Consider the following 27,987-nt stretch of genomic DNA (forward strand, 5'->3'; position numbering starts at 1 on the left):
GAAAATCATGTGTCGATGGAGGTAGGTGAACTTAGTGCGGCAGATGAGATTGAGGATGGCTAAGCGTAAGGTGTTGGATGAAGAATTTGTCACTCACATCTAACTCAGATTGAAAGTAATAGAACGTTTCCATATTTACCAACATCACTCAGGCTACGCGGTGTTCCTGATGTTGGAAAGAGGTCATTAGTGCAATATCTCAAGCATGCAATATAAAAGGAGGGCATTCTGTCCATTGTACATCTATTGGGGGGGGGGGGGCTCTTCCAATCATCCACAGACACTGTTTACCCTTCCCAAGCTCTGCCCATTATCCTTCATTTTTAGTCCAACTTCCAGCATTTATCCCACTTCCCTTTTGGTGTTACCTGTTGAACTCACTTCGAGCCCAGTTAGGACCATACATTCCAAATTGCTGTTTTTAAACAAAAAAAAACCACACCCTACCCACACAATTTTGGTCTCTGAACACTTGAACCTTGGAGGAGAAAGTTGAAATCTAGCCTTTGGTGATGGCAGCCCTAGTATTCAAAAGAAGTCACAAAAATTGTATATAAAAAAAGGATTTATTGAAACTGTTGAATGACAAAAAACAGACACAAAACTAAAGGTTTGGCTTTGCTGAGAAAAAACTGTGGTGATCTTTTGTACAGATGAAATATTGACTAGGAATACAGTCACCCCAAATATGAAAGTAAAACTCTGTACATTCACTAGGCATTTTTCCCACCCCAAGTCAATTTTACTGACTTCACCAAGATAAGAAAATACAATTCTGTATTAGTAAGATGCCCTCGAATGTATGAAAACATGCCCATTCAACACTACGTGCTAGATTTATTCTTCTGCATAATGAGGCTGGTAAAAAAAGTCAAAGTGTACAGCTCAAGGAGGAAATAAATCCTCCTTTATGGTATCAGGTTATATTTTACAGACCCAAAAAAAAAATAGTACACAGTTGCTGGGTTACAGAGTTTCAAATGTAATTTTTGTTTATTACAACTGTATTACACTACCAATCATTGATTAGGACTATAACTCAAATGGGTGCCATTTTCAGAAGGCAAGCTGTAGGTTAGGATGGGAAACTGGGTGTGAGTAGGGAAAGCAGGGACAGGACCGGGGAACTGGGTTGGAGAGGAGTGACATGATGGGGAATGGTGCTGAGAAAGAGGAAAGACAGGATGGGGAATGGGGGGGGGTGGAGGGGAGCGACAAGATGAGGAATATGGGTGTGTAGGACATGGGATGTGGGCAAGATGAATGATATTTGGTCACCATTTAGAAAAAAAAACATGGATTCACACCAATGGGGTCTGAGAGAAGGATTCTGGGGGCAGGGGAGAGAAACAAGATGGGAAACAGAGTGATGGGGAGGAAGGAGGCATTTCACAAAAAAGGGAGAAAATTAAATCAGCTTCACTTCCAAAAGTGGCAGCCATTTACAGCACAGTAAATACACACACACACCCCCTCTTCTGTTGTTGCATTTCAAATGTGCCATTTGGTACATGTTGCTGTGGCAATGATGTCGGATATGAATTTTTAATGGCTGCTCCACCCACCCAAAATCATTGCAGTTTTTGTTTAAAAAAAAGAGACAATATGACTCAATGTTGGGCCTTGCCCATACTTGTAACTCATCCAAACTCACCAATACCAAACATCAACGAAAATAAAAATAAAAATTAAACATCCCTGAGCAGCAGTAACAGGAGTTTTCCTCCAGCTCATCATTCCCACAGCAACATTGGGGCAGGAGGGAATTTGGGGTGGGGTGGGGGAGGGAGGGAGCGAAAAAAAAAGATAAAAACAAAATCACAGTAGGTTAACATCCAAAATTTAGTCATCTTCTTCGCCTTCATCCTCAGGATCTCGTTTCCTCTTCTGTCCTTTGATCCCTATTTGAGGGGAGAATAGGGGAAGGAAGGAGGAGAGATCAGGAACAAAGTCTTTCACATATATCCCACTTCCTTTTCAGGATTACCTCTTGAATCCACATCCCATTCAGGTGACAGACAGTTAGTTAGTCTCCCTCCAATCAGTTGTTTTCTCGAGAGGACACAGGCTCCGTTATGTATCTGGAGGCAACCCAGGGGAAATGAACGATTTTATTCAAAGGGACCTTTGGGTGCTCTCAATCCTTACCACCCTTGGCCTCTGAGGTATCTGGTTCAAGTTCAAAACATGTTCAGAGACATACAGTATGGAAAGAGATGCTTTGGTCCAACTCATCCATGCCGACCAGACATCCCAACTAGGATGAGAGGGGAAAGATACAAAAGAGACCTAAGGGGCATCTTTTTCACACACAGGGTGGTACGTGTATGGAATGAGCTGCTAGAGAAATTAGTGGAGGCTGGTACAATTGCAACATTTAAAAGACATTTGGATGGGTATGAATAGGAAGGGTTTGGAGGGAATATGGGCCTGGTGCTGGCAGGTGGGACTAGATTGGGTTGGGATATCTAGTCAGCAGAGACAGGTTGGACCAAAGGGTCTGTTTCCATGCTGTACATCTCTATGACTCTGACTTAGCCCCATTTGGCCCACATCCCTCTAAATCCTTCCGATTCACATACGCATTCAGAAGCCTTTGAAATATTATTGTACCAGCCTCCACCTCTTTTGGTAGTTCATACTTTGGTTTGTCTAGTGCCTTGAACAACTGCTTCGACATCACAGGCCACTTCAGTCAAGAAAACACTTCAGGAAACTCAATGCCGGAAAAGGTCAACAGTGAGGGGGTGTGAGTAATAGTTCAACTGGAGAACATGTGACCCTTTGGCCTGTATGGTTGTGACAGACTGACCACGGTAGATTTTTCAGTTAGCATTGATCTGCTTGACAGAAGGACACAACTGCATTGGAATCAGTGCAGAGAAAATGCTCACTCAGTGTCTGATTCCTGGAATGAAGAAGTCTCCTCCATGATGACAGGTTAAGCTCATTGGTCCCATTCCCCATTGGAGTTTGGATGAGTGAGATACAATCTTATTGAAAGATGCAAGGTCTTGAAGGACTTGGTAACAGATACGGACAAGGTAAAAACAATGACTGCAGATGCTGGAAGCCAGATTCTGGATTAGTGGTGCTGGAAGAGCACAGCAGTTCAGGCAGCATCCATCTCCCACGCACAGCTTCCAAACTCAGTCCGGGAACCCCGCACTGCCCGGTTCTACCTCCTTCCCAAGATCCACAAGCCTGACCACCCTGGCCGACCCATTGTCTCAGCATGCTCCTGCCCCACTGAACTCATCTCTACCTACCTCGACACTGTCCTATCCCCCCTAGTCCAGGAACTCCCCACATACGTTCGAGACACCACCCACGCCCTCCACCTCCTCCGAGACTTCCGTTTCCCCGGCCCCCAACGCCTCATCTTCACCATGGATATCCAATCCCTCTACACCTCCATCCGCCATGACCAGGGCCTCCAAGCCCTCCGTTTTTTCCTCTCCAGACGTCCCCAACAGTACCCTTCCACCGACACTCTCATTCGTTTGGCCGAACTGGTCCTCACCCTTAATTTCTCCTTTGAATCCTCCCACTTCCTCCAGACCAAAGGGGTAGCCATGGGCACACGTATGGGCCCCAGCTATGCCTGTCTCTTTGTTGGCTACGTAGAGCAGTTGATCTCCCGTAATTACACCGGCACCACTCCCCACCTCTTCCTCCGCTACATTGATGACTGCACTGGCGCCACCTCGTGCTCCCGCGAGGAGGTTGAGCAATTCATCAACTTCAACACATTCCACCCTGACCTTAAATTTACCTGGACCATCTCTGACACCTCTCCATCTCCATTAATGACGACCGACTTGACACTGACATTTTTTACAAACCCACCGACTCCCACAGCTACCTGGATTACACCTCTTCCCACCCTACCTCTTGCAAAAATGCCATCCCGTATTCCCAATTCCTCCGCCTCTGCCGTATCTGCTCCCAGGAGGACCAGTTCCACCACAGAACACACCAGATGGCCTCCTTCTTTAGAGACCGCAATTTCCATTTTCACGTGGTTAAAGATGCCCTCCAACGCATCTCTTCGACATCCCACTCTTCCAGCACCACTAATCCAGAAACAGATACGGACAGGTCGCTCCCCCTGGTGGGGGACACTAAAACTAGGACTACAGAGTTTAAAAATACAGGTTCTTCCATTTAAAATGGGAGAGGAGGCTCTTTCCTCCACCCTCAACCTCAGGAGGGTGGTTAGTACACAGGACACTTTTCCAGACAGCAGTGGAAGCAGGGTCATTGAATATTTGATTCCTTTAATCAGTCAAAATCTAAGAGTCCAAGAAGGAGACAGGGATCTTGTGGTACAGTGGTAATATCCTATCACTGAGCTCGGAGCTCAAGGTTCAAACTCAAGGCCCACCTTCACCATTCAACAAGATTCTGGTTCATCTCGACTATCCTCAACTCCCGTTCTTTTCCCCATAACGCCGAGATTCCCTTTATGATTAGGAGGTCTCTCTCTCAGCTTTCAATATATTTAAACGACAGCCCTGTGTGGTCAAGAATTTCAGATATACCATCCTCTGGGAGAGGAGATTTGCCAGGATTGGAGGGTTTGAACTCCAGGGAGTTGAAGAGCAGGCTGGGGCTATTTTTCCTGGAGCATCAGGAGGTTGAGGGGTGACCTTACAGGATTTTATAAAATCATGAGGGACATGGATAGGGTGAAAAGCCAATATGTTTTCCCCAGGAGTCCAAAATTAGAGGGCGTACCTTTAAGCCAAGAGGATAAAGATTTAAAAAAGGGACCTAAGGGGCAACTTTTTCATGCAGAAAGTGGTAAGTGTATGCAATGAGATTCCAGAGGTGGTGGAGGAGGCTGGTACACGAACAACGTTTAAAAAGGCATCTGGATGGGTATATGAATAGGGTGTAGAGGGATATGGACCAAATGGCACTGGATTAAATTTAGGATATCTGGTCAACATGGACAAGTTGGACCAAAGGTTCTGTTTCCGTACTGCACATCTGACTCAGTTGTCTTAAAACGTGCAAGAAATCTCTTATTCAGAGATGATGTCCTAGATGCTGCCACAAGAAACAGCTTTTTCACACCTACCCAGTCAGCTCCCCCAAGAGTCCTCCTGTAAATAATACCAAGTCTTTAGATGTGAAGGTCTGACAAAACCATGAATTGCGATCCTGTTATGGAGTCAGATTCACGTGTAATAAAGTGACTGTAAAACTAGCTGCACAGATTAAACTACCATGAGCTCCTTTGTTGATTTTAAAATCAACGATGCCTCAATCTACTTTAAAACCACGAGGGGAGATACCCAAGCTGGTTCAGTACATTACCAGTGTGTATATCTTAGTATTAGAATATATGGATCAGGAAAAACACCTCATAGCATTGAGGAACACTCAACCAGAGGACACAGAGCAGGAGTTCCTGATACTTACCTGTTTGTTCATCCTCCTCCTCCTCCTCGTCTAATTCTCCATCGTTGAAATCCTCCTCCTCTTCCTCCTATAAAGAGGAAGATAACCCTCTTGTCAATTGGCAACAACAGACCATAGAATATGCTGCTCAAACTGACCAGAAATTGGCAACATTCTTGCCTGTAACAAGGCTGAGACACAGAGGCTCATTCCTGGGTGAAAAAGCAGTACAATGCATTTCTGTTAGGCAACACAAAGCACATCGACGGAGGTGCCTCACAGTAATGCTGTCAAACAAAATGTGGCAAACATGAGTGAGATACTCAGAACAGCAAATTGTGAAGAAACTCCGTTGTAAAGGACCAGCTCAAGGGAGGAACAAAGAGTCACACAGTATACAAACAGACCCTTTGGTCCAACCAGCCCATGCTGACCATGTTCCCAAACTAAAATGTCCCACCTGCCTGGATTTAGGCTGTGTCCTTGTTCATTCCACATACGAACCACGTTTTAAAAAAAAAAAAATTGTCCCTCATGTCCTTTTCAAATCACTCTTCTCTCGCCTTAAAAACATGCCCCCTGGTTTTGAACTCCTCCACCCTGGAGAAAAGACCACTGCTATTCACCTTCTCTATGCCCCTCAAATCAGTAGAGAAATTCAGGGGGGGGGGGGGGGGGGGGAAGGAGGAGTTCCAAGCTTGAAGGCGTAAGCAATGGAAGGCACAGCCAATGGTCACCCAGTCCAAAGTATGCACTGCACTGCCGGAGAGGTTCTCCCCTTTGGACCGGATTCTAACGGAGGAGTATAACGGAGTGTAAAAAAGGGATCCTAGGATCATCAACATGTTCACCCAAAATGGCGATTCCTCACTGCTGTGCACAAAATGGCTGCCCTCAGTCCCAGCACAGAAAGGAACCTTTTACCCTTGGAAGAGGAATCAATGACCAGGAGCAGGTTTAAGAGGAGATGCCGGAGCAAGATTTTTCACCCAGAGAATGGTGGGAATCTGGAACACTCTGCCTAGTCAGGGTAGTAGAGGCAAAAACCTTCAATACTTTTGTAATATTTTAGGTGCATACCTGCGGTGCGTAGCATTCAAGGCTATGGGACAAGTGCTGGAAAATGGGATTAGAATAGTTAGGTGGGTGTTTCTCACTGGTATAGACTCCAAGGGCCTTTGTCTATGCTGCAGATTCTATACTGGATTAGAGTGTGCTGGAAAAGCACAGCAGTTCAGGCAGCATCCGAGGAGCAGGAAAAATTGACGTTTCGGGCAAAAGACCTTCATCAGGAATACAGCAATGCGCGCTTTTAAAAGTGATTCAACATATTCAAAGTATTGAAAACATTTGTAGACTTCAGAAAAATGCATGTCTTCATCTAGGGAAGCTATGCTTTTTGAACCACCATTCTTTCTCCTTAGTTTGAAAACTAAGAGCCATATTTACATAGCACCAAAGAACAATTTCCACTCTCTTACAAATTGTCGGTCTATTCCCAATGAGAGTTGAATCACTTTCTCCAGCATAGCAATATAGTAAACAAACTGCTTAGGAAAAGCGGAGCCTTTATAACAAACTATATCTTTCACCCCAAGCACTTTTACAACCACTCAAGCATACACAAAGCCAGTGGAGGATCAGAATTCTCCATTCCAGAACGTCTCTTTATGAGCTTCTAGAAAGAAGCCCAATGCTGTCATGGTAACTACAGACAGACACAGTCTCAATGACAGTTTTAGATTTAATCCAGTGGATGCACTTTGCTGGCCATAGTAGTCAGGCCTCCCCTCAAAGAACCAAGTCTGTGCTCCATGAAACCTGGTCCTCTTGTACATCACAAATAATCATAGCTCAATGCTGGCTATGCCTTCATCTGTCTAAATGTGCCTCTCTCTCTCTCCCCCCCCTCCTCTCCTTAACTGACTGCTTCAACCTTTTCACCTCTAGGATATTTCCCCCCAGTGTCAGCTCACATGGCTCCGTGCCAAACTTTGTTTGATCTCACTCCTTCATGCTAATTGGGGCACTTTAGTGTTAAAAATGCTATGTAAATACAGGTAGTCATGGAATTAAGTTTCAGCAGCTCAGAACGAGTGCGTTCTTCAAGCCGAGGTTTCAGATTTGCCTGTGGGCTGAAAGGAATGCCATCTATTGCACCAAGCTGCGTAGCTCCTTGTCTTGAGCTTTTAGTAAAAGTATTTTTTTATTAAAAAGAAGAATAATGTATATATTGCTTGTCTTTCCAAAGTGCCCTCCCTCAGAGAATCTACACTCAGTACTGTGACATCAACTTTCAGATTACATCCTGGGATAATTCATGGTTGGCCAACTGGTATAAACAATCATGGCCGCCCTGAAAAACGTGTAGCCAAAACATCCCCACGAAATCTGGGAACTGGGGGCACAGGGATTTAGTACGTAAAATGATCATACAAGGCAATATTTCCTAAATTGTGTGAAATAACTTAATAGTTTTATCCCTTCCAAGTTATGTCACAGAATTTGGGAAAATATAAAAAAAAGAGTGATGGAAAGGCAGAGAAAAAAAAAATTATGAATCTGAGAGAATATTTGAGGGGGAGCAGGCTGCATGGGGAGGGAGAAAGAGGAGACATCGGAGGCCAAGTGAGAGAGATGAAAAGGAGTCAGAGAGTCCAGGCATGACCATTGATGATCAAGGGGACAATGGGTTGGCGAGAGTACACAAGTAAAGCTTCCTGTTAGGGCACAAGCTACTTTTAAAAGGAAATTCATCAGGACTGAGCCTGTACAAAGGCAGAACACTGCAGCTCAAGAAGTCAGTTAGCGTCAAAGATTACTTTACTGTCTATCAAATTGCTCCAAGTCTCAAGATGCATAAAGTTATAACCTGCATTTATATAGCTCCTTTCATGAAATCATCTTAGCATTTTACACCCAATGAAGTACTTTCGAAGTACAGTTTGTTGGCTAACTTGGACACAATCTCCCACAAAGCAGTAATGAAATAAAATTTAAAAAAACAGTAGTGATAGAGATTGAGGATTATCTGCCAAAGAAGTGGCATAAACTTCCCTGTTCTGTGGATTTCTTTTACATTTACTCTAGGGGATAGACTGGAGATAGCGAGGACTGCCAGATCTACAAAATGAAGTGTGGAGTTGGAAAAACCACAGCAGGTCAAACAGCAGAGGATCAGGAGAGTCGATGTGATGAAAGATCCCAGCGTGAAACATCAACTCTCCTGCTCCTCTGATGCTGTGTGACCTGCTGCGCTTTTCCCAGCTCCACACTTTAAATCGACCCTAGGGGACAAACGTCAGCTCAGGCTGAAGAAGTTCCATCCAACAGTGCAGCCTTCCCTCGGTACTGCACTGAAAGCTGACAACGTCAGGCGCATTGATGAATACAGCAGGTATCGAGGGTCTGCCATCACAGACAGGTGACTTGGGTGGATTAAACAAGGTCTTGCTTTGGTCAGATTCGTGACCCAACCCGACCGGATTGTATTTGCCCAACATTGCACCTCAACCAGAAAATGAACGCAATCCAATCCAAACCGAAGCAGGACAGTGCATTTACATAGCGCCTTAACTACATCCCAAAAAGAGCCTTTAAGGTGAGAGATACTGATGTGGTAATTCCTCAAACACTGATGCCACGCAATTGCCAGGGTTTCTTCGAACCAAACCATACCTCTTCCTCTACACTGAGCGCCTCTTCCTCCTCTTCCCCATCCTCCTCCTCTTCATCCTCATCTTCCTCTTCCTCCTCCCCTTCTTCATCTTCATCCTCTTCACACTGAACTGCCTCATCATAATCTTCCACTTCGTCAACTTCTGGACATTTTAAAACATGAAAAAAAAGGAATTCAATTAAATGCAACACATAAAAGGAACACAATAATTTCTAAGTAAGACAATACATCCACAATGGAGATTATGATATTCTAAATGTTTCTAGAATGTGGGAAATTATGCACATGATCTAATTGGTCACGACTGTGACACTGAGAATTGGGACCCTGTCGTAAATTCTCAAAACTGGGTCAAGCATCTGGTTCTGCAGACTTCACTGTGTCAGAATGAATTATTGATAATGATTATGGTCAAGTGAGTCCACACAGAAGGCAGATTTCAAAATCTATCCGTAATCACATCATACAGCAGAGTGATACAGCATCGGTCAAACTTGTCCATGCCGACCAGATATCTTAACCTAATTTAGTCCATTTGCCAGCATATCCCTCCAAACCCTTCCTATTCATATACCCATTCAGATGCCTTTTAAGTGTTGTAATTGTACCAGCCCCCACACTTCCTCTGGCAGCCCATTCCATACACGTACCACCCTCTGTGTTAAGTTGCCACCCCTTAGGCCCCTTTTAAAATCTTTCCCCTCTCACCCTAAACCTATGCACTCTGATTTTGGACACCTCGACCCCAGGAGAAAAGACCTTGGCCTCGTGAATTTTATAAACCTCTCAAAAGGTCACCCATCAGCCTCCGATGCTCCAGAGAGAAAAAAAATCCCCAGCCTATTCAGCTTCCCCCTATAGCTCAAACTCTCCAATGACTGCAACATCCTTGGAAATCTTTTCTGAAGCCTTTCAAAAGTTGAACACATCTTGCCGATAGCAGGGAGACCAGAACTGAATGCAGTGTTCCAAAAGTGACCTAACCAATGTCCTGTGCAGCTGCGACATGACATCCCACCTCCTGTACACTCAGTGCACTGACCAATGAGGCCTGCCACACACCACCTTCATCGCTCTGTGACTCCATTTTCAAGAAACCATGCACCTGTATCCCTAGGTCTCTGTTCAGTAACACTCTCCAGTGCCCTACCATTACGTTCTGCCTTGCTTTGCCCCTCCAAAATCCAACACCTCACATTTATCTAAATTAAACTCCATCTGTCATTCCTCAGCCCATTGCACTTGAACCAGACAACAAAACCATTCCTCAGACTCACATTCCTCCCCCTTACCTCATTTAGGAAAGATTGTGGACAGAAAATAAATAGAACACAATTTGGAAACATCCAACGTGACACCTCCCCAAAAAAAGTTTCAACTGGACAGCCAAATTGACAAATAAATCTCGAGCTGAGCTCATGTCAGTCAAGTTTTAATGGGGAAGATTAAACAACCGCGTAGGTGGGATGGGCTTCAGATTAACATGACAGGGCTGCACAACATTGAGGGCCTAAGGCCCTGTACTGCGCTGTAGTGCTCCATGTTCTATCAGTTCTAGATTTCTCCCCTCAAGTGACTTGCCACAAAATGTCTGAAATTACAAGACCGGAGACTAGGCACTTATCAGACTGCACTCTCCAAATCACCATATCACTGCTTGTGGGACAGAGTTCAATGACAGGCCTGCATCATTGATAAGATTCACTGCAGCAACTTGACAAGCCTCCTTCAACAGGAGGGACCAGGAACATGCATGCAGCACGAGGTGGTGAACGGGAGAAACCTGCATGCTCCCCTTCAAGCCACACACACTGACTGGGAAACACAGTCACTGTCAAACTCCTGGAACCTGCTCCCGGCACAGCACACCGCCACCTACAAGGGCAGCCGACTACAGGGAATACATGTTGGACTTTCCAGAGGGGGACTACATCCTGTAAGTCAGTCAGTCAGTCGAAAAAGCGAACTGTTGTTTTACATAGCTGAGGGCTTTTTTCCAAGAGTTGGACAGAGTGAAATAAATCAGCTGCAAAACCATCTCCCCAGCAACACTTTTGCAAGAGCCCAGCCTATAGCTCAGGGAATGTCTCTCAAATGGGACAGTCTAACACCCACAGGATTCCTCCCAGACTCTGCAATGGCCCACAGACAGGAATCCAACAATGCAGATGAGAGGCAAGTTCTGTCCTTTGGTACACAATTGAGGAGTGGTAACAGACTACGCTCGAACAAGACCTGCGAGACTTCATTTCCATTTTAGCTCAACAGAACGCAAGTTCTAAACGAGCAGAGATTACAAATGAACAAACAACTGAGAAACAAGTCTCATCAAGCGATTCATTTTTCTCGCAAAGTGGTCCAACTGTGGGATTTGAATATTGTAGCTGGTCACTGACTGACCCTACACAAGTTCACCTCTCAGCAAAAACAAATCATTGCACAAAAAAAAAGGCTAAAATTCGCCAGCTGGATGCAACAAGGAAAAAAAATATATTTTGTTGGTGTGAAGATTCCCCAGTCGTGTGTACAGTTGGAACACTGGTTAAGCCCCAGACACCAACTAACACAAAAGGAGAACCCAGGAGAGGCAACTGTGTAACTTAACACCTCTGCTCATTCGTTTTTACATATTGTTAGATGCTGGAAGTTCAGCAACTTGGGAGAACACAAAATGTACTGCTTCTCAACAAATACTTTAAAAAAAATCTGCTTCTGTAACCACTCCAAAGCTGGGTGTGTTTATTTGACAAACTCTGTCGCTTGGTCTAGGATAGTGATGCAACAATAAACAGATTTCTTAAACGTCAGATCCCAGGAGACAACTGAGCAATTACAGCAGCTTTAAACATATTTGCAGCTTTCATAGCATCTATGTTTTAAAACTGCATGTTTGGTTCAATAAGCTAAGGGGGGGGGGTTAGGATTTATGAAAGTATTAAATGAGATTTACAGGCAACTTGCGATAAACTTAATTATTGCTACACAAACAGAAAACACAAAATCACCTGCTCAGTGCAACCCCTTTTCACTTTCTTCCCCATCCAATTCCCAAGATTGTTTTAAATTTGAAAATTTCCCAACAAGAGGGAATTCAAACTGTACTTGTCTGTAATATGAAGAGATTTAATTTTGTCTGACGGTACACTGTAGAATGATTGATGTATTAACCAGTCACTAACCGGTCTAATGATAGTCATATAGCACACAATGGAACTGTAGTCAAGCAGATTAACACAGAGCACTACTAGTCAAAATCAAAACCTCAAAAAGCATTGAAGCAAAACATCAGACTCTGATACAGATTACAGGCAGTCCTCTCCAGTGTAAATAGATCTGTATCAACTTGCTATTTTACCCAAAAGGCATTAAATAAATGGGCTGTACATTGTCTTTTTTTTTTCCAAAACAAAGGATCGATTCCAGAATCCAGTCAGTCCAATTACAAGTTTTCACGCTGACAAAGCCACACAAAAACAAAAAAAAGTTGCCAGCAGATGCTTGACAGGACATCCAGACGCACTGGGCCAGAGAGAGGCTGAAACCTTTGGGCCATCTGTTTGACCTTATGGATGTTCAGCTGACAAGAGGAGCAGCAAATCAGTGAATAGGGTTTGTTCCATTTTTCAGTGGTTACCGTGGAAACAGGATGGGATACTGAAACCCTGGGGTCAGAGGGGAGGCCAACCCCCCCCCCCCACCATCTCCATCATAACGGGACACAGGATGTTGCTGGAAGACATAGCAACCATGTGCTCCTTGATGTTGCTGTCTAGGGAGATATTACTAAACCCCTCTTGCTCCTCCATTAGAGTTTCACTTTGCTATTGGGATGGAGCTTGTTTGATGCACCACATTTAAACAAAAATAGGGTAGCCTCCATATCGGATGGAAATCAAAACTGGTTGTTTGCTTGGGGTTTTTTTTTTAAGATTAGATTCCATACAGTGCGGAAACAGGCCCTTCAGCCCAACAAATCCACACTGACCCCCTGAAGAGCAACCCACCCAAACCCATTCCCCTACATTATTAGAATAGATTCCCTACACAGTGCGGAAACAGGCCCTTCAATGTTTACTGATTTATGTTTAACTACACTGTCGAGATCATCTTCAACTTTGCTCTTCTCACCTTTTGTTCAGGGCAAGAACAGTTCCTGTTAAAAAAAAACAGCAAAAGCCCAAAAGAATTGCGAACATTTTAAATCAGAAACAAAAACAAAAGCTGCTGGAAAAACTCAGCAGGTCAGGCAGCATCTGCAGAGAGAATTCAGAGTTAATGTTTCGGATCCAGTGGTAAGGAAGGGCCACTCTATCCAAAACATTTAACGCCGATTTCTCTCCACAGTTGCTGCCAGACATGCTGAGCATTTCTGGCAAATTAGGCTCTGGTCCTCAAAGTTGTGTGTGCACACAAACTATTCCAGCCTTATATGAAGTAACATTTAGAGGCTCAAGGGGACTTTGGATGTGTGGAGCTTTTCTAAAGGCCTACAGGGTTAGAGGGGACCTTTGCACCTAGATTAAAATATAGAGTCAGAGGATGGAATCAAACCCTTCAGTCATAAGACAACATCAGAAATTAAGCCATTCAGCCCATCAGGTCTGCTCCGCCATTCAATCATAGCTGATACGTTTCTCAACACCATTCTTCCCATTACCTTTGTTACTAAAGAGCCTCAGTCTGAAACATACTCAATGACCTGGTCTCCACCAGCTTCTGTGGCAATGAATGGATAGTCCAAACTATCCACAGCAATAAAGTTTTCCAAACTAAACTAATCCCATTTGCCTGCTTTTGGTTCACATCCCTCTAAACCGTCCCTATTCGTATACCTGCACAAATGTCTTTGGAATGTTGTATCTGTTCCTGCATCTACTACTTCTGGCAGTTCATTCCATACACAAACCATCCTCTGTATAAGTTGACCCTCAAGTCTCTTTTAAATCTTTCACCTCTCATTTTAAAGTTCTGCTCTCTAGTTTTGAACTCCCCAACCCCAAGGAAAAGGTTTCTACTATTCACCCTACCTATGCCCCTAATGACTTTAGCAGCTTCTGAAAGGTCAACCCTCAACCTCCGACACTCCAGGGAAAAATAAAGTCCCAGCCTCTCCTAATGACTCAAACCTTCCAGTTCCAGCAATACCCATACAAGTCTTTCCTGCACCCTCTCCAATTTAGTAATATCCTTCTTACAGGAGGGCAACGACAATGGTACTGTTGGGTGGGCGAGAGAGAAACAAACAATCAGATATTGGACAGGACAGATAGAGGTTTCCTGTTTCCCTCTTTGCTCCAAACGGTCCGTCAATGGTGGGTATGGAGTCACACCCAATTACAAGCCAATTCCTTCAGCGGAAAAAACAACTGGGGACAGGTCACAGCAACACACTGAACAAGGAAGAAAGGAGTTTAAAATCACAGAAATCTTGGGAGGTACCGTCTTCCTCATCATCGTCGTCATCTACACCCTCCGCATACGCTTCAGTGTCCGAGTCCGGTGCCTCCTTATCTTCACGATCGTATCCATCTAGGTACGTCAGTTGCGGGAGAAACTTGAAGACGTTTTCTCTGTAATCGTTGAGGTTTGTCACCTCACAATTGAAAAGGTCTAGACTTCTCAGGTTATCCAATTTTTTCTGTAAGTTACAAAAAGGGGAGGGCAGGAAAGGGAGAGGATAAAGGAAGAAAGCCCACGAAAGCTTAGGTTTGAATCTGGATCACAAGACACACAGTTCAAATCCTTCAAATAGTAAGGCAGCCAGTGTTAAAAGTTAGTTTGAAAAACTGCTTCATGGACCCCATGAAAATTTCCTTCCAAATTCTTGAGTGGTTCAAATGACACAATCCTAAACAAATGATCAAACTACTGACTGAAATAATCTCAACATGGACCAATTTGCAGGTCACCAAACCCAAATGGTTAGCTCACTCAGTGAGCCAGCACAAGGATAATAGACCCAATGTCCTACTTCTGATCCCATGACATGCGTGAACCCCAGTCTTAACTGATCTTTCCCTCCAACAGCTTGCTCTTTGAGCTACATGCTGGTGCCACCAGTTAACAGCAAGCTCCAAGGAATATGGAGTCAACTCTGCAGGAGGACACCAACTTAGAAAAGTTTCAATTAACAAAAATAAGCCTGGGGTTACTCATTTAGGACAGAGGGGAGGAAATAGTTTTCCTCCCTAAAAAGGTTGCGCGATATTGAAATCATCTGCTTCAGAAGGCAGTGGAAAAGAGTCACTGAATATCTTTAAGGCAGATGTAGATTGATTCTGGGAAGGCGAAGTGGTTAGCGCTGCTGCCTCAGGAGGCAGGGACCTGGGTTTGACTCCAGCCTTGGGCGACTGTGTAGCGTTTGCACAGTCTCTCCGCGTCTGTGTGGGTTTCCTCCAGGTGCTCCGGTTTCCTCCCACAGTCAAAGATGTGCAGGTCAGGTGGAGGGGCCATGGTAAACACATAATTATACTGATAGCTTACTGTGGTGGGCCTGGGTGGGATGCTTTTCAGAGGGACAGTGTGGACTCGTTGGGTAAAATGGTCTGCGCCCAAACTGTGGAGATTCTACGATTCCCTTGCCTAATGGAAGGGCTATCAGGGGCAAAATGGAATACGGAATACTGACCACAAACTAGTCAGCCACGCTGTTACCGACCGACAGAAAAGGTTTGAAGGACCGAATGGCCTATATCTGTTCCTAATTTGTACATTCATAAGTAAACCATTACATATGGTTATTAACGCTGCACTGTTTTCAAAGCAGACTTCTACAAATTTTATAAATTTGAAACTCCAGGACATTAATTTTGGAAGAAGTGTTAATCTAAACATGCAGTCTGTTTTGTTGAAGAAGAGATTTTAACAAGAACAACAACAAAAAAAAAAGGAGGTTGGTACTCTTTCTAAAAAAAAATGATAAAAACAAAAAATGCTGAAGGAACTCAAGGTCCGGCAGCAACTATGGAGAGGGAAGTGACTTCTGAAAGAGTCATGCAGACCCCAAAAATATTGACTGTTCCTCTCTTCACAAATGCTGCAAGACCAGCTGAATGTTTGTAATAGGTTTCTTTATAACAGTCTTCATCTGTAATGTTTTGCGCTGTTACCTTAATCATAAAAATCAGCTTTCTTAAAAAAAAAGCTCACCCTACCAGTTAGATAACCCAAGGGGATTTATGAATCAAAAGGAGAAACATCCAGTGAGAATTAAAATATATTGAGAACCAGAAATCTGACAAGTTTGTGACAATAGTATTTATAGTTTTACAGATCAATAGCTACAGCCCACCGTAAATGGGTGTGTGAATACAATGGAGGTTTCAGCTCTAAATCAGTTGGAAACTTGGAGCAGGATACTCACCAGAGGTTCTATTGTGCTGAGATCTTTGATTTTGTTGCCGCTGAGGTTGAGATGTGTGAGGTTCGGACATTTTTCTGCCAAAACTTCTAGTCCGCCTGAGATTCTGTTATCGCTTAGCTCGAGCTATATGCAAACATTAAACACGCAGAGTTAGCCCTAACAAACTGGGGGAAATCGGTACTTTAACCAAAATCAGGGAGTAAGGGAGGAGAGGTGTATTCAGTCCAGTCCATCAAGGGCATTCCATTTCAACACTACGTCTACACATTTGATCCTGGACCTCTCTTGCACATTGGAAAACGGGAATCTCCGAATGGTATCAATTATATCCTGGCATGGCACTCCAGAATTAACACAAAAGCTTTAACCTATCGCCACCAGAGTTCCAGACCATAGGGAGATTGAGATTGAGAAAGATAAAAATCAAGACTAGCCATGTACACAAGAAGCAAATCTGATAGAGCAGTTTAGCTATTCTTGATATCTGCAAGTAACAACATCTTTGGTAACACAACGTTCATGGAAATATGGAAAAAACATGTTCTACTGTATGTGCACAGCTGCTCAGTTGGCTGGATTGTGATGCAGCGTGACACCAACAGCGTGGTTTCAATTCCTGAGGTCAACATGAAGAATTCTCCTTCTCAACATCTCCCTGAACTGTGGCATAGTAACACTCAGGTTAAACCATCATCTCAAAAATCAGAGTGCACAGCCCTAACATGGAGACTTTAACATGACTGACGTACGAAGGGTGAGAAACAGGATCAACAGTAAAGATTCTACCATCTACAAGGTAGAAGTGCGATGGAATACTCCCGACTTGTCTGGATGGGTGCAGCCCCAACACAAGAAACGTGACCCCATCCAGGACAAAACAGCCCACTCGATTGGCACCATATCCACAAACACTCCGTCCACCACCGACACTCAGTACAAGCAGTGTGTACCATCGACAAGATGCACTGCAGCGGTTCAGGAAGGCAGCGTGCCAGCACCTTCAAGGACAACAATGGACAGGTAAATAAAAACACCCACCTTCAAAAGAACAAAACAAACTGGGGAATGCTAGACACCTTTGAATTTAGTATTTAATGAGTTATAGAGACTGCTGGAAATGAGGATTAAAAACCAGCGGTGTTCAAGTTTAAACCAAGCAAACCAGCGCACTTTCACCAGTGGAATCGCACATCTGCTCCAGGGATACTGACTAGCAGGGCTACCCACGTACACATCTAATGATCAATTGGGCACGGGTCACGTTTAGTGATCAAACAGTCTCAGGTGTCAGTCTTTAAGAAAACCCATCCAATAATATATCACCCTGGGGTGTGCCAGGTATGATGCCATTCATAAAGATAGAAGATATCAAAGCAGCCAGAAGGCTTTTACCCACCTTCTTTAGCTTGTTTAACTTTGGTAGGTTCGCGACGGACAATAAGCCTACGTTGATTGTGCTAAGAAATTCCAATTCTTCAAACTCATCTGACAGGCCCTCAATTTTGCCTTCATTCGAGCGACAGTTGTCAAGCACGAGTTCTTTCACCTGGGAAGACAGAAGCAGAATTCAACTAAAAACTCTAGTTCCTAGAAGGAAAGACTTTAGCAGGTATTTTACTGACAAATGCTCAGATAGAACAGCACAAGACGCTTTGAGGTTAGAGAAGTGGCCCTTTACATGCCCCCACGTTTCAAGTCAACAGAAATTTGCACTTCTCTTTGACCCTACAGATCTTGCGGACTTCCTGTAACCTGTTTGCAAAACATTGAGCACAAACACAGTTGAAGTCATCAATATTCCAGGCAGCTGGTAACTAATGCCATTCTGAGCTGCACAAGATAGCTGATCTGTAACTTTGTTGTACAATTTTAAAAATAATTTGCTCAAACCAGAACCAACTAATGTAGAGGGGAGAGAGATTAGTTAGAATCTGGTACTATCCAGTAATACCGTATACATCGTGGAATCAAGCAGATGTCAAGTGGAGCAAGCCAGCTGGCTCAATTACATGGTTTTCCCTGCATAATTATAGTTTCTAGGTGTTACAACCTCAGCACAACAGCAGTGCAAGGTAAGGAAGAAACGTAAGGAGATAAAAGGACAAGGGCTTTTGTGGTGCAACAGTAGTGTCCCTTACTTTGGGCCAGAAGATCTGGGTTCAAATCCCCACCTACTCCAGACACACACTGGTACATGACAAGGAGAATATTGTCCCACAAATTAATTGAAGAGAACAAAATACTTTCAGCAGCTTCTTTCTTCACCAGTGCGGTTCCCTTTTCCTGACCGTTTGCCACTGTGGGTTCAGTAATGGAAACTTCCATCAGATTCAGTCATAAGTTTAAATAGACATCCTTCTCTTATTTAAAAAAAGGAGTATCATAGTTTACACAGAAGTAGTAAGCAGATGAAGTTTGCAATTCTGTTATTGAAGGAACTACATGGACTGCTGTCCAAGGTAGCCAGCCAAACCCAGAGAGAGTTTGTCACCAAATTCTTGATTGTGCGCACGGGGGGGGGGGGGGAAGAAAGAGAAATGTTGCCTACTATTCATAATCCTAGGCAGTTCAAAATGGTCAAAGCGCCCAGCAGTGAACTACAAGCTGATGACGACAAGATAGAAAACATTCAAGATATTCAAAAAAAATTCTTCCTTGGCTGAGTATGAACGCGGCAGATCCTCAGACAGAGATTTGGCTTCCTGCAGTACATGAAGCATGTCAATTTTATGCCAATACTTTTCCTCCAGGGTGGAAAAAAGTGGAGCAGCTCAGCTGGCCTAGCAGCTCAGAGAGACAGCGAAAGGGCAAGTATGGACCAGTGTGAACTCTTCAGGTTGCAAAGAGGACTTGTATTGACATGGAGTATTGACGCAGTCCTTTCTCCACAGATGCTGCCCAACCTGCCCGCTCTCCATTTCAGATTTTAGCATCTGCACTACTTTGCTTTCATCATAGAGTACTGCAAATGAAATCTTTAAATCACTTTTGTGAATTAATTATTTCCTGATTTTGGGGTGGGTGCTTTTACCAACTTTGGGACCTACACAGAATAGAATTTCTGATAATCCATTTGCCACTGCTCCTTATTGAATTCTCTTGACATGCAAGTTGAAGGTACACCATTTTTAAACTGAAAATGGAACTTAAATGTTTGTAGTGAGATCAATGTGATTTATATATCCTGGATAATCCAAAACTGCCAGTTAGAAGTCTACAGCACAGAACCACCCTTTCGCCCATCAAAACTGTGCCAAATCAAAAACAACCTAATTATTCTAAAGAAAAACTGAAACTGCTGTAAAAGCTCAGTGGGTCTGGCAGCATCTGTGAAGAGAAATCAGAGTTACTCATTTTGGGTTGAGTGACCTTTCCTTAGATCTAAATTGTCCCAGTCCCATTTTCCAGCACTTAGCCCCAAAGCCTTGGCACTGTAAGTGCACGGCCAATCATTCTTCAACATTATGGAGTGTGGCTGACTCTACTGATTTTACAGGCAAGATAGCGACTAAACTGTTTTCTCACATCCCCTTTAAACTCCCTATCCCTTACCTAAATCTATGCCCTGGTCACTGATCCCTTCAACAGAGGCAAAAGCCTATTCTTGCCAATGTCCTCTCCCCCCACTATGAAATGTTTAAAATTATGACCCTCCCCCACCCCTCAGCATTCTCTGCTCCAGGGAAAGCCACCCCAGTCTGTCCAATCTCTGCATAACCAAAACTCTCCAGCCCAGGCAACACCCTAAATCTCTTCTGCACCTTCTCCAGTGCTATCCTGTTCCTTCTACAAACGTGGATTCTAACACTACACACATCACACTAGCTGTGGCCTAGCCATCTTTTTATACAGAACGATTGAAACCTCCCTACTCTTAAACTAGGTGAATAAAAGGTAAGCATCCAATCTGCCTTAACCACTTTATTCACCACGACTTTTACCTTAAGGGACAAGTGGACATACACACCAAGGTCCCTCTGATCCTCAGTACTTCCTACTGCTCATCATACTCTCCCTTGCCTTTTGTCCTGTCCAAGTGCATCATCTCACTTAGCTGGATCGGTACTTTCAGTAGATAGAATGATCAAAAGGAAAGAAGAAAAAACAAAGTCTTCTACAGCCAGGGAAATATTATTTAGTGCTGGAAGCACAGGAGTCCATTTGCTCACAAAAGCTGCAATGTCGATTAATGACCAGATAATCTGATCTAGCGATGCCAATGGCAGCATGGTCAGTACACCAGGGAGAACTCCTGCTCATCTGGAATCTGTGCAATCTTTTACGCCCCCCAGAGGAGAAAACAGTGTCTTGGTTTCACACCTCATCCAAAAATGATGCAGCTAGCAACAGTGCTGCACTCACTTGGTACTGCACTCGTGTTGCAAATGAGATGTTGGAAAAGCATAGCAGGTCAGGCAGCATCAGAGGAGCAGGAAAACATATGTTTTGGCCCGGAGCCCTTCATCAGGAATGTGGGATGCTGCCTGACCTGCTGTGCTTTTCCAGTAACACACACACACACAAACTCTGATTGTCAGCATCTGCAGTCCTCATGTCTGCAGTCATGTGTCAGTCCTAAAGTGTTGAAGCGGGACTCAAAGCTACAACCCATCGACTGTGAAGGGGAGAATGTGATCCAGCAGGAGGTCCGGCTGACATCGAGGATGCATTTTCATAAATATACCAGAAGTCACGCAATACTGGGTGCGCGTAGCAGTGGCTGAGGCAAACAAGTGATAGTTAAAAGATGCATTAGTTCAAACCAACTTTCAGTAAAGGACAAGTCAGCCATGAAGAACTCTGTTCAAACCTTGACAGCCCAGGGAGATGCTCACGAAGAACAACAAATTTCTCAAGGATAAACAGGTAAAACCATATTAATGTGAGAAGCAATGATCAAGAGGGAGAGGTGGAAAACAGTGGTGTTAGAAGGACTATCAACTTTATGGAAATCTATGAACATAGCCCAGTAGAAACCCTGTACAGAGTAACCAAGAAATACCTTCTCAAATTCTTATCAGCATGTTCTAAAGTAACATTTTCTTGATCTCTAACACCTAGAGGGGAAAAGCCAAATATAAAAAGACCCTCATGGTTACTCCATCACCCAGTAGGATTATGGTTTATCCCCCAGATAAAACAGGGCTTTCTTATTTGATCTCACATGCATTCCCTTCACTAACCAATTTGAAGCATACTTTGGCCAGCATAGCGATTCAGTGGTTAACACTGCTGCCTCTCAACACCAGGGTCTCTGGTTCGATACCAGCATCCGGTGACTCTGTGGAGTTTACATGTTCTCCGGGTGCTCCAGTTCCCTCCCATAGTTCAAAGATGTACAGGTTAGGTGGGCTGGCCATGCTAAAATTGGCCATTGTATCCAGGGACACGCAGGCTGAGTGGATTAGCTATGCGAAATGCAGGATTACAGGGATAGGGTAGGTCTGGGTGGGATGCTCTTCAGAGGATCAGTGTGGACTTGATGGGCCAAAGAGCCTACTTCCACGCTGTAGGGATTCTCTGTTCAAAATGGAGTATCCACAGGATAAAAGAATTCCAAAGATTCTGGAATGGAGGTGGTTTATTTGTGGAGGAGTAACCATGAGTATAAATGACTAAAGGCTTGAAGGCGAGATAGAACCAGTTAGCTCTCAGCATTGCAAAACAACAAAAATATATCAATCAAGCATGATGTGCATCTGGTGGGTTATGAATGTTATGCAAAGGCCATAGAGAAAATGGAACTAAAGTCAAATAGTGTAAGGTTGCAACAATCCGATTTGCAAGATTATGTAGAAACATTTCATGTCCCAACGTATTATGAAATGGACATCCTGATAGCACAGTACACAACCACACTCTAAACTGTGGCTTCTCCCCGTACAGCCAGTCTTGCAAAAAATCTCCAGCCTCCCTTTAAAACAGAAAATCCAACCAAAAGAGGCTGCAATAAGTAGTATTAACCACAAAAGAGCTTTTACACAAATAAAAAATTACCTTGCCCTCCCAAGCTTTAAAAGTCCATGTTCACAAAGTCACACTTCAGTAAGAGTCACCATCACCTTTCAGAGGCAGCAGCCAGGAACAAGTTCACACAAAAGACACTGCAGTACTCAAAAATTCACCTTCATATTCAGAGGCATGCTTCTGTGACCCAGGGAGGGGAGGATGGACCCACACACTACAGGCATGGCTCCCCAGCCTCATTTGATACCCATTGTGTACACACACACACCCACCCCCCAATGGGGGTGAAAGCTGGCAGTTCATCCTCACTCCTCCACCTACCATAAGACATAGCAGTAGGCCATTCAGCCCATCAAACCTAGATTACATTACAGTATGGAAACAGGCCCTTCGGCCCAACAAGTCCACACCGACCCGCCGCAGCATAACCCACCCAGACCCATTCCCCTACATCTAAAACTACGGGCAATTTAGCATGGCCAATTCACCTAACCTGCACATTTTTGGATTGTGGGAGGAAACCGGAGCTCCCGGAGGAAACCCACGCAGACACGGGGAAAATGTGCAAACTCCACATCACGTGTCGCCTGAGGCGGGAATTCAACCCAGGTCTCTAGCGCTGTGAGGCAGCAGTGCTAACCACTGTGCCACCGTGCCGCCCACCTGCTTCATTCAATGAGATCATGGCTGATGTGACAGTCCTTAAATCATCCTGCCTTGGTTTTCTATCCCAGTGACTGGTCTACCTTCATGATGCATACTACATCCCTCGTGTAGTGTCCCTACCCATAGACCAGGTGGTCTGGGTTCAAGTCCCACCCACTTCAGGAGGTGGTGTAATAATATTTCTGAATGAGTGGATTAGTTTATTTTTCTAAGTTACTACATCACTGGGATTGCCCTCAAAATTAATTCATCACCCAGAGAGAGAGAGAGAGAGAGAGAGAGAGAGAGAGAGAGAGAGAGAGAGAGAGAGAGAGAGAGAGAGAGAGAGAGAGAGAGAGAGAGAGAGAGAGAGAGAGAGAGAGAGAGCTCTGTGGAACTTCTTACTACAGAAAACAGGATCAGAAACATGGTAGGGTTTCACCCAGGAGTTGGATATAGCACTAGAGGTTAAAAGGGATCAGAGGGGAGGGGGAACAAGCTGAGTGCGATAGAGCCTGCTCCACATTTCAATATGAAAAAAAAAGGGCTGAATGACCTACTCCAGATTTTCTACATCTTATTAGTTTTAATGTTATTTCAGTGCTCAGCCAGGAACCTCCCATTCTGGGACTCCGATCACTGAATGACCTCACCTCACCCGAGCATGCTAACAAACAACACCTGGCCTCTTACAGATCGTAGATTGTAACCACTCTGCTGCTTCTCAGTGTACCCCTTAGTTGCTTAAATTCGTTTTGTGTCTCTGAAAAGGCTACCATATACATCCATTTTGGCCCTAACCTGTCTCTAAGTGGCTCATTTACCAAATCATATTTGGTAATGTTCTGTAGAGCACCTGTTGGAGGTGGTCACATTAAAAGTAGGGGTGATGTCGTCATTTGCATGGTCTATTATTTACTCATTTAAACTTCCTTAGTCAGGTTTGGAAATGCAGATGAGTTATTGGGGCAGCTCAGTCCTATGATCTGTTTACATGAGCATCAAGACATAGAACAGAATGTATTGATTTAACAGAAACTGCTTCAGAGGCTCAGTAATACTACAACAGGCAGAGCAATAACAAGCTCTTCCTATCCCAAACAAAATAGCATTTCCCACTTCCCAATTGCTCGCCATGCGGATTGCGGAAGTTTGACTGTCAACTCAAACACTAATTTTGGAGCAGCTGACTGCAGGCATTGGAGAATTCACAGGTCACCCATGAACAGTTAGGTAGATGGGATCCACGTCGCCAACAATTAGCACCAGGTTACAGCAACTGGGAGTTTACAGGATGCAACTCTGGTCCCCTCATCCCAACTTAGTAGGGAGACTTTTAATTTGGAACACTCCCCTTTACCAGAACTTTTCATAAGCCCTTCCATATTACCTTCAAATGTTTGGTCAGATGCAGGATAAAGCTCAGCACCTTCCTTCAGAATGTGCTTTAAAAATACATTTTGCCTACTGATTTGAGAGAAGACCGGTCAGTGACAGAGATAGAGAAGGCCAAAGAGTCTTTCTGAAGCTCAGTTATTATTGTGATGCAAGCACAGCAAGGCTTCTCTGAACATGGTCAGAGCTTGGCATTTTGCTTTCAGGCATCAGTCAACGGATGAGTATTGTCTGGGGCAGGGAACGTCCCTAATTTTAGGCAAATAGCACCGTGAATGATTTACGTTCACTCAAGGAGACCCTCAGTTTAATATCATATTCCCCAACTCCCTCTGTACAGCACCAGGAGCATCAATCTGGGTTAAATCACAACTTCAACCCATAAATCTCTGAACTCAAGCAAGGTGGCCTCCTGTCCCAGAGACTGTAAACCAGCACAATAGGTGCAGGAGTAGGCCATTCTGCCCCTCGAGCCTGCACCACCATTCAATATGATCATGGCTGGTCATCCTTAATCAGTATCCTGTTCCTGCCTTATCTCCATAACCCTTGATTCCACTATCCTTGAGAGCTCTATCCAACTCTTTCTTAAATGAATCCAGAGACTGGGCTTCCACTGCCCTCTGGGGCAGAGCATTCCACACAGCCACCACTCTCTGGGTGAAGAAGTTTCTCCTCATCTCTGTCCTAAGTGGCCTACCCCTTATTTTAAGCTGTGTCCTCTGGTTCAGGACTCACCCATCAGCAGAAACAGGTTTCCTGCCTCCAGAATGTCCAATCCTTTAATATCTCATACGTCTCAATCAGATCCCCTCTCAGTCTTCTAAATTCAAGGGTACACAAGCCCAGTAGTTCCAATCTTTCAACATAAGATAGTCCTGCCATTCCAGGAATTGACCTCGTGAACCTACGCTGCACTCCCTCAATAGCCAGAATGTCTTTCCTCAAATTTGGAGACCAGAACTGCACACAGTACTCCAGGTGTGGTCTCACCAGGGCCCTGTACAGAAGAACCTCTTCACTTCTATACTCAATCCCTCTTGTTATGAAGGCCAGCATGCTATTAGCCTTCTTCACTACCTGCTGTACCTGCATGCTTGCCTTCATTGACTGGTGCACAAGAACACCCAGATCTCTTTGTACTGCCCTGACTTGACTCCATTTAGGTAATACTCTGCCTTCCTGTTCTTGCCAAAGTGGCTAACCATACATTTATCCACATTAAACTGCATCTGTCCACTCACCTAACCAGTCCAGGTCACCCTGTAATCTCCTAACATCCTCCTCACATTTCACCCTGCCACCCAGCTTTGTATCATCAGCAAATTTGCTGATGTTACTATTAATACCATCTTCTATATCATTAATATATATTGTAAAAAGCTGTGGTCCCAGCACTGATCCCTGCAGTACCCACTGGTCACTGCCTGCCATTCCGAAAGGGAGCCGTTTATCACTACTCGTGAGATACCACCAAGCAGACCCACATCACAAAGCTCCATGCAGAAGCTTTGTAGAGAGCCTAACCATTTTTGTTTTCATAAAGGATCACTATCGGTTTTCTGTATTTTGATGTTAAGTAATGCATACTACTGGGGTTAGACAAGGTACAGAGGAGAACGAGAGGCTTTAATGAGGTTTGAACAGCATTACTGCCCAGTTGGATCACATGACTTGATCCTGCAGCTGATCCTGAAGATATTTTCTGAAGATCAACCCAGAGATGTATTATCTCACACCTCTGGAGGGGGCATTTAAACCCAGTCCTCATAATCCAGAGGCACAGGCACTACCACTGTGCCACAAGAGCCCCATTACAAATTTTCTTAAAATCAACCTGCTCAGAGATGTTATATTACACAAAACCAATCCAGGCAACCAAGTAGCTCAATGTTTCAATTGCCAAATACCTACACTTCTAGACTAAACTTTCAAAAAGGCTGAACAGCAATAAACATTCAAACTGAAACCTAATGGCCTGTATTAATTTATCTGCCAAAATGACATATTTAAAACTGTATACACAGAATTCTAGCTTGTTAACAGTAATTAGGGACTCAACCCCACTGGCTCCAAGACAGTACAGGCCAAACGATAGAGACGGGTTTGGAAAAACAGCTTTTAAATCCCTGTAAAAGCTGTCAGGTACACAATCTTTTATGCCATATTTACAAACCACAGATAATTTGACTCTCTCAAAATTTCATCAATGGGTGAAGTGACTCCCACGAGGTTTTTACTCCCATTTTTGTAACAAAGGAAGCCGATCATTACAGCACTTTTTTCAAAACCCCATCTCCAGAACTCCTTGTTCTGACTATTACATATGGAAAGAATCAAACAAGTGGAAACTAAAAATATTTGGGAGTGTGTGTTTGTGGGCAAAGTTTAAAAAAAAGTGTGGTATTTGGCAACTGAACATCACAACCTTTTGTAAAGAAGGGAGCTTCCCACCTGATCATTTCAACTACAGCAACAGAGAGAGACAGCTGCATTTGCAGAGTTTGAGATAAATAATTTTCCACAACACCGGCTTTGCTGGAACCAACATTCCGGAGATGGTTTTTCCACCTCTCCCACAATTTCCCCTAAAATGCCTAAACTCTGGCACATGCCCAAGAACGGTGAATTTCTGGGCGGTCTGGATTCAAAGGACCCTTGCTCCCAACAGCAGCACGGGCAAGAGACTCTGTCTGGGTCAGATTCATACCCAGGCTCAGCACATTCAAAACAAAGCACTCCGTCAAACTTACTTGGCAGAGTTTACAAGATTTTGTTTTATAATCTGAACAGCAGAGACACAGCATTTTTTAGGTAAACACGCGCCCCAGCAAATGGCCACGCAACAAACTGAATGAAATGGTTGGCCATTAAAAAAAAACAAGCAGAAGAGCTGGCTCAGAAGTCTCTCCAGACTGTACATTCTACCCAACCCTAATGCACTACGCTGGTAGTTTAAACATCACAACTTTTCAAATCACCTCCAGTCTCCTCCACTCCCTAAAGTCAGCACAAGCCCCTTCAGCCCTTTGGGGAAAAAAGGCAAGAGGTCTGAAGTATAATCGCCACATCATCTTTGTCGCTTATTGACCATCTAAAGACATAATTCCCTCCCCCCCCCCCCCACCTTTTAACCAGTTCCTCAAAACCTGTTTGACTAAGCACTTCCTAACCTGCTTTTGAGAGATTGTCAGATTTTGCTCAATAAGACATTCAAGGATCGCGACAGGATGTTTGACTTGGTTACATGGTGCACACTACTGCTATCACAGACCAGGCCAATCTACACTCAATATTAAACAGCTGTCAGAAAGAAGGTTTCCCTCTTTGCTCTGAAAATCAAACCATCATCTTCCACACTAGGTGTTAGTTTGTCACATCCGTGATCGGTCTAGTTCATTTGTTGATATCTTCCAAGACTTTGAACATTTTCTCGCAGGGATTACATCTGCAACTCTGTTTAAGACAGTGAGGACTGCAGATGCTGGAGATCAGAGCGGAGTGTGGGGTGCTGGAAGAGGCAGGCAGC

At 44.0% G+C, this 27,987-nt stretch overlaps 1 protein-coding gene across 1 annotated transcript in view; it reads right to left on the reverse strand.

The window, feature by feature from the left end:
- Positions 1–547: 547 nt before the first annotated feature.
- The window catches only part of anp32a (acidic nuclear phosphoprotein 32 family member A), a 35,572-nt gene continuing 8,132 nt past the window's right edge, over positions 548–27,987 (reverse strand). Inside the window, exons 2-7 of the mRNA XM_087981346.1 lie at positions 17,848–17,997; positions 16,452–16,574; positions 14,528–14,726; positions 9,088–9,230; positions 5,431–5,497; positions 548–1,901 (exon numbers count right to left, since the gene is read on the reverse strand). Of these exons, the coding sequence (XP_087837472.1) occupies positions 1,843–1,901; positions 5,431–5,497; positions 9,088–9,230; positions 14,528–14,726; positions 16,452–16,574; positions 17,848–17,997 (741 nt within the window). The 3' untranslated portion in view covers positions 548–1,842. The remainder of the gene's footprint in view (positions 1,902–5,430; positions 5,498–9,087; positions 9,231–14,527; positions 14,727–16,451; positions 16,575–17,847; positions 17,998–27,987) is intronic.

The sequence above is a fragment of the Chiloscyllium plagiosum genome, unplaced genomic scaffold (genome assembly GCF_037043375.1).
Source record: "Chiloscyllium plagiosum isolate Xiang-an unplaced genomic scaffold, Cpla_swu_hap1 HiC_scaffold_39, whole genome shotgun sequence".
Lineage (NCBI taxonomy): Eukaryota > Metazoa > Chordata > Chondrichthyes > Orectolobiformes > Hemiscylliidae > Chiloscyllium > Chiloscyllium plagiosum.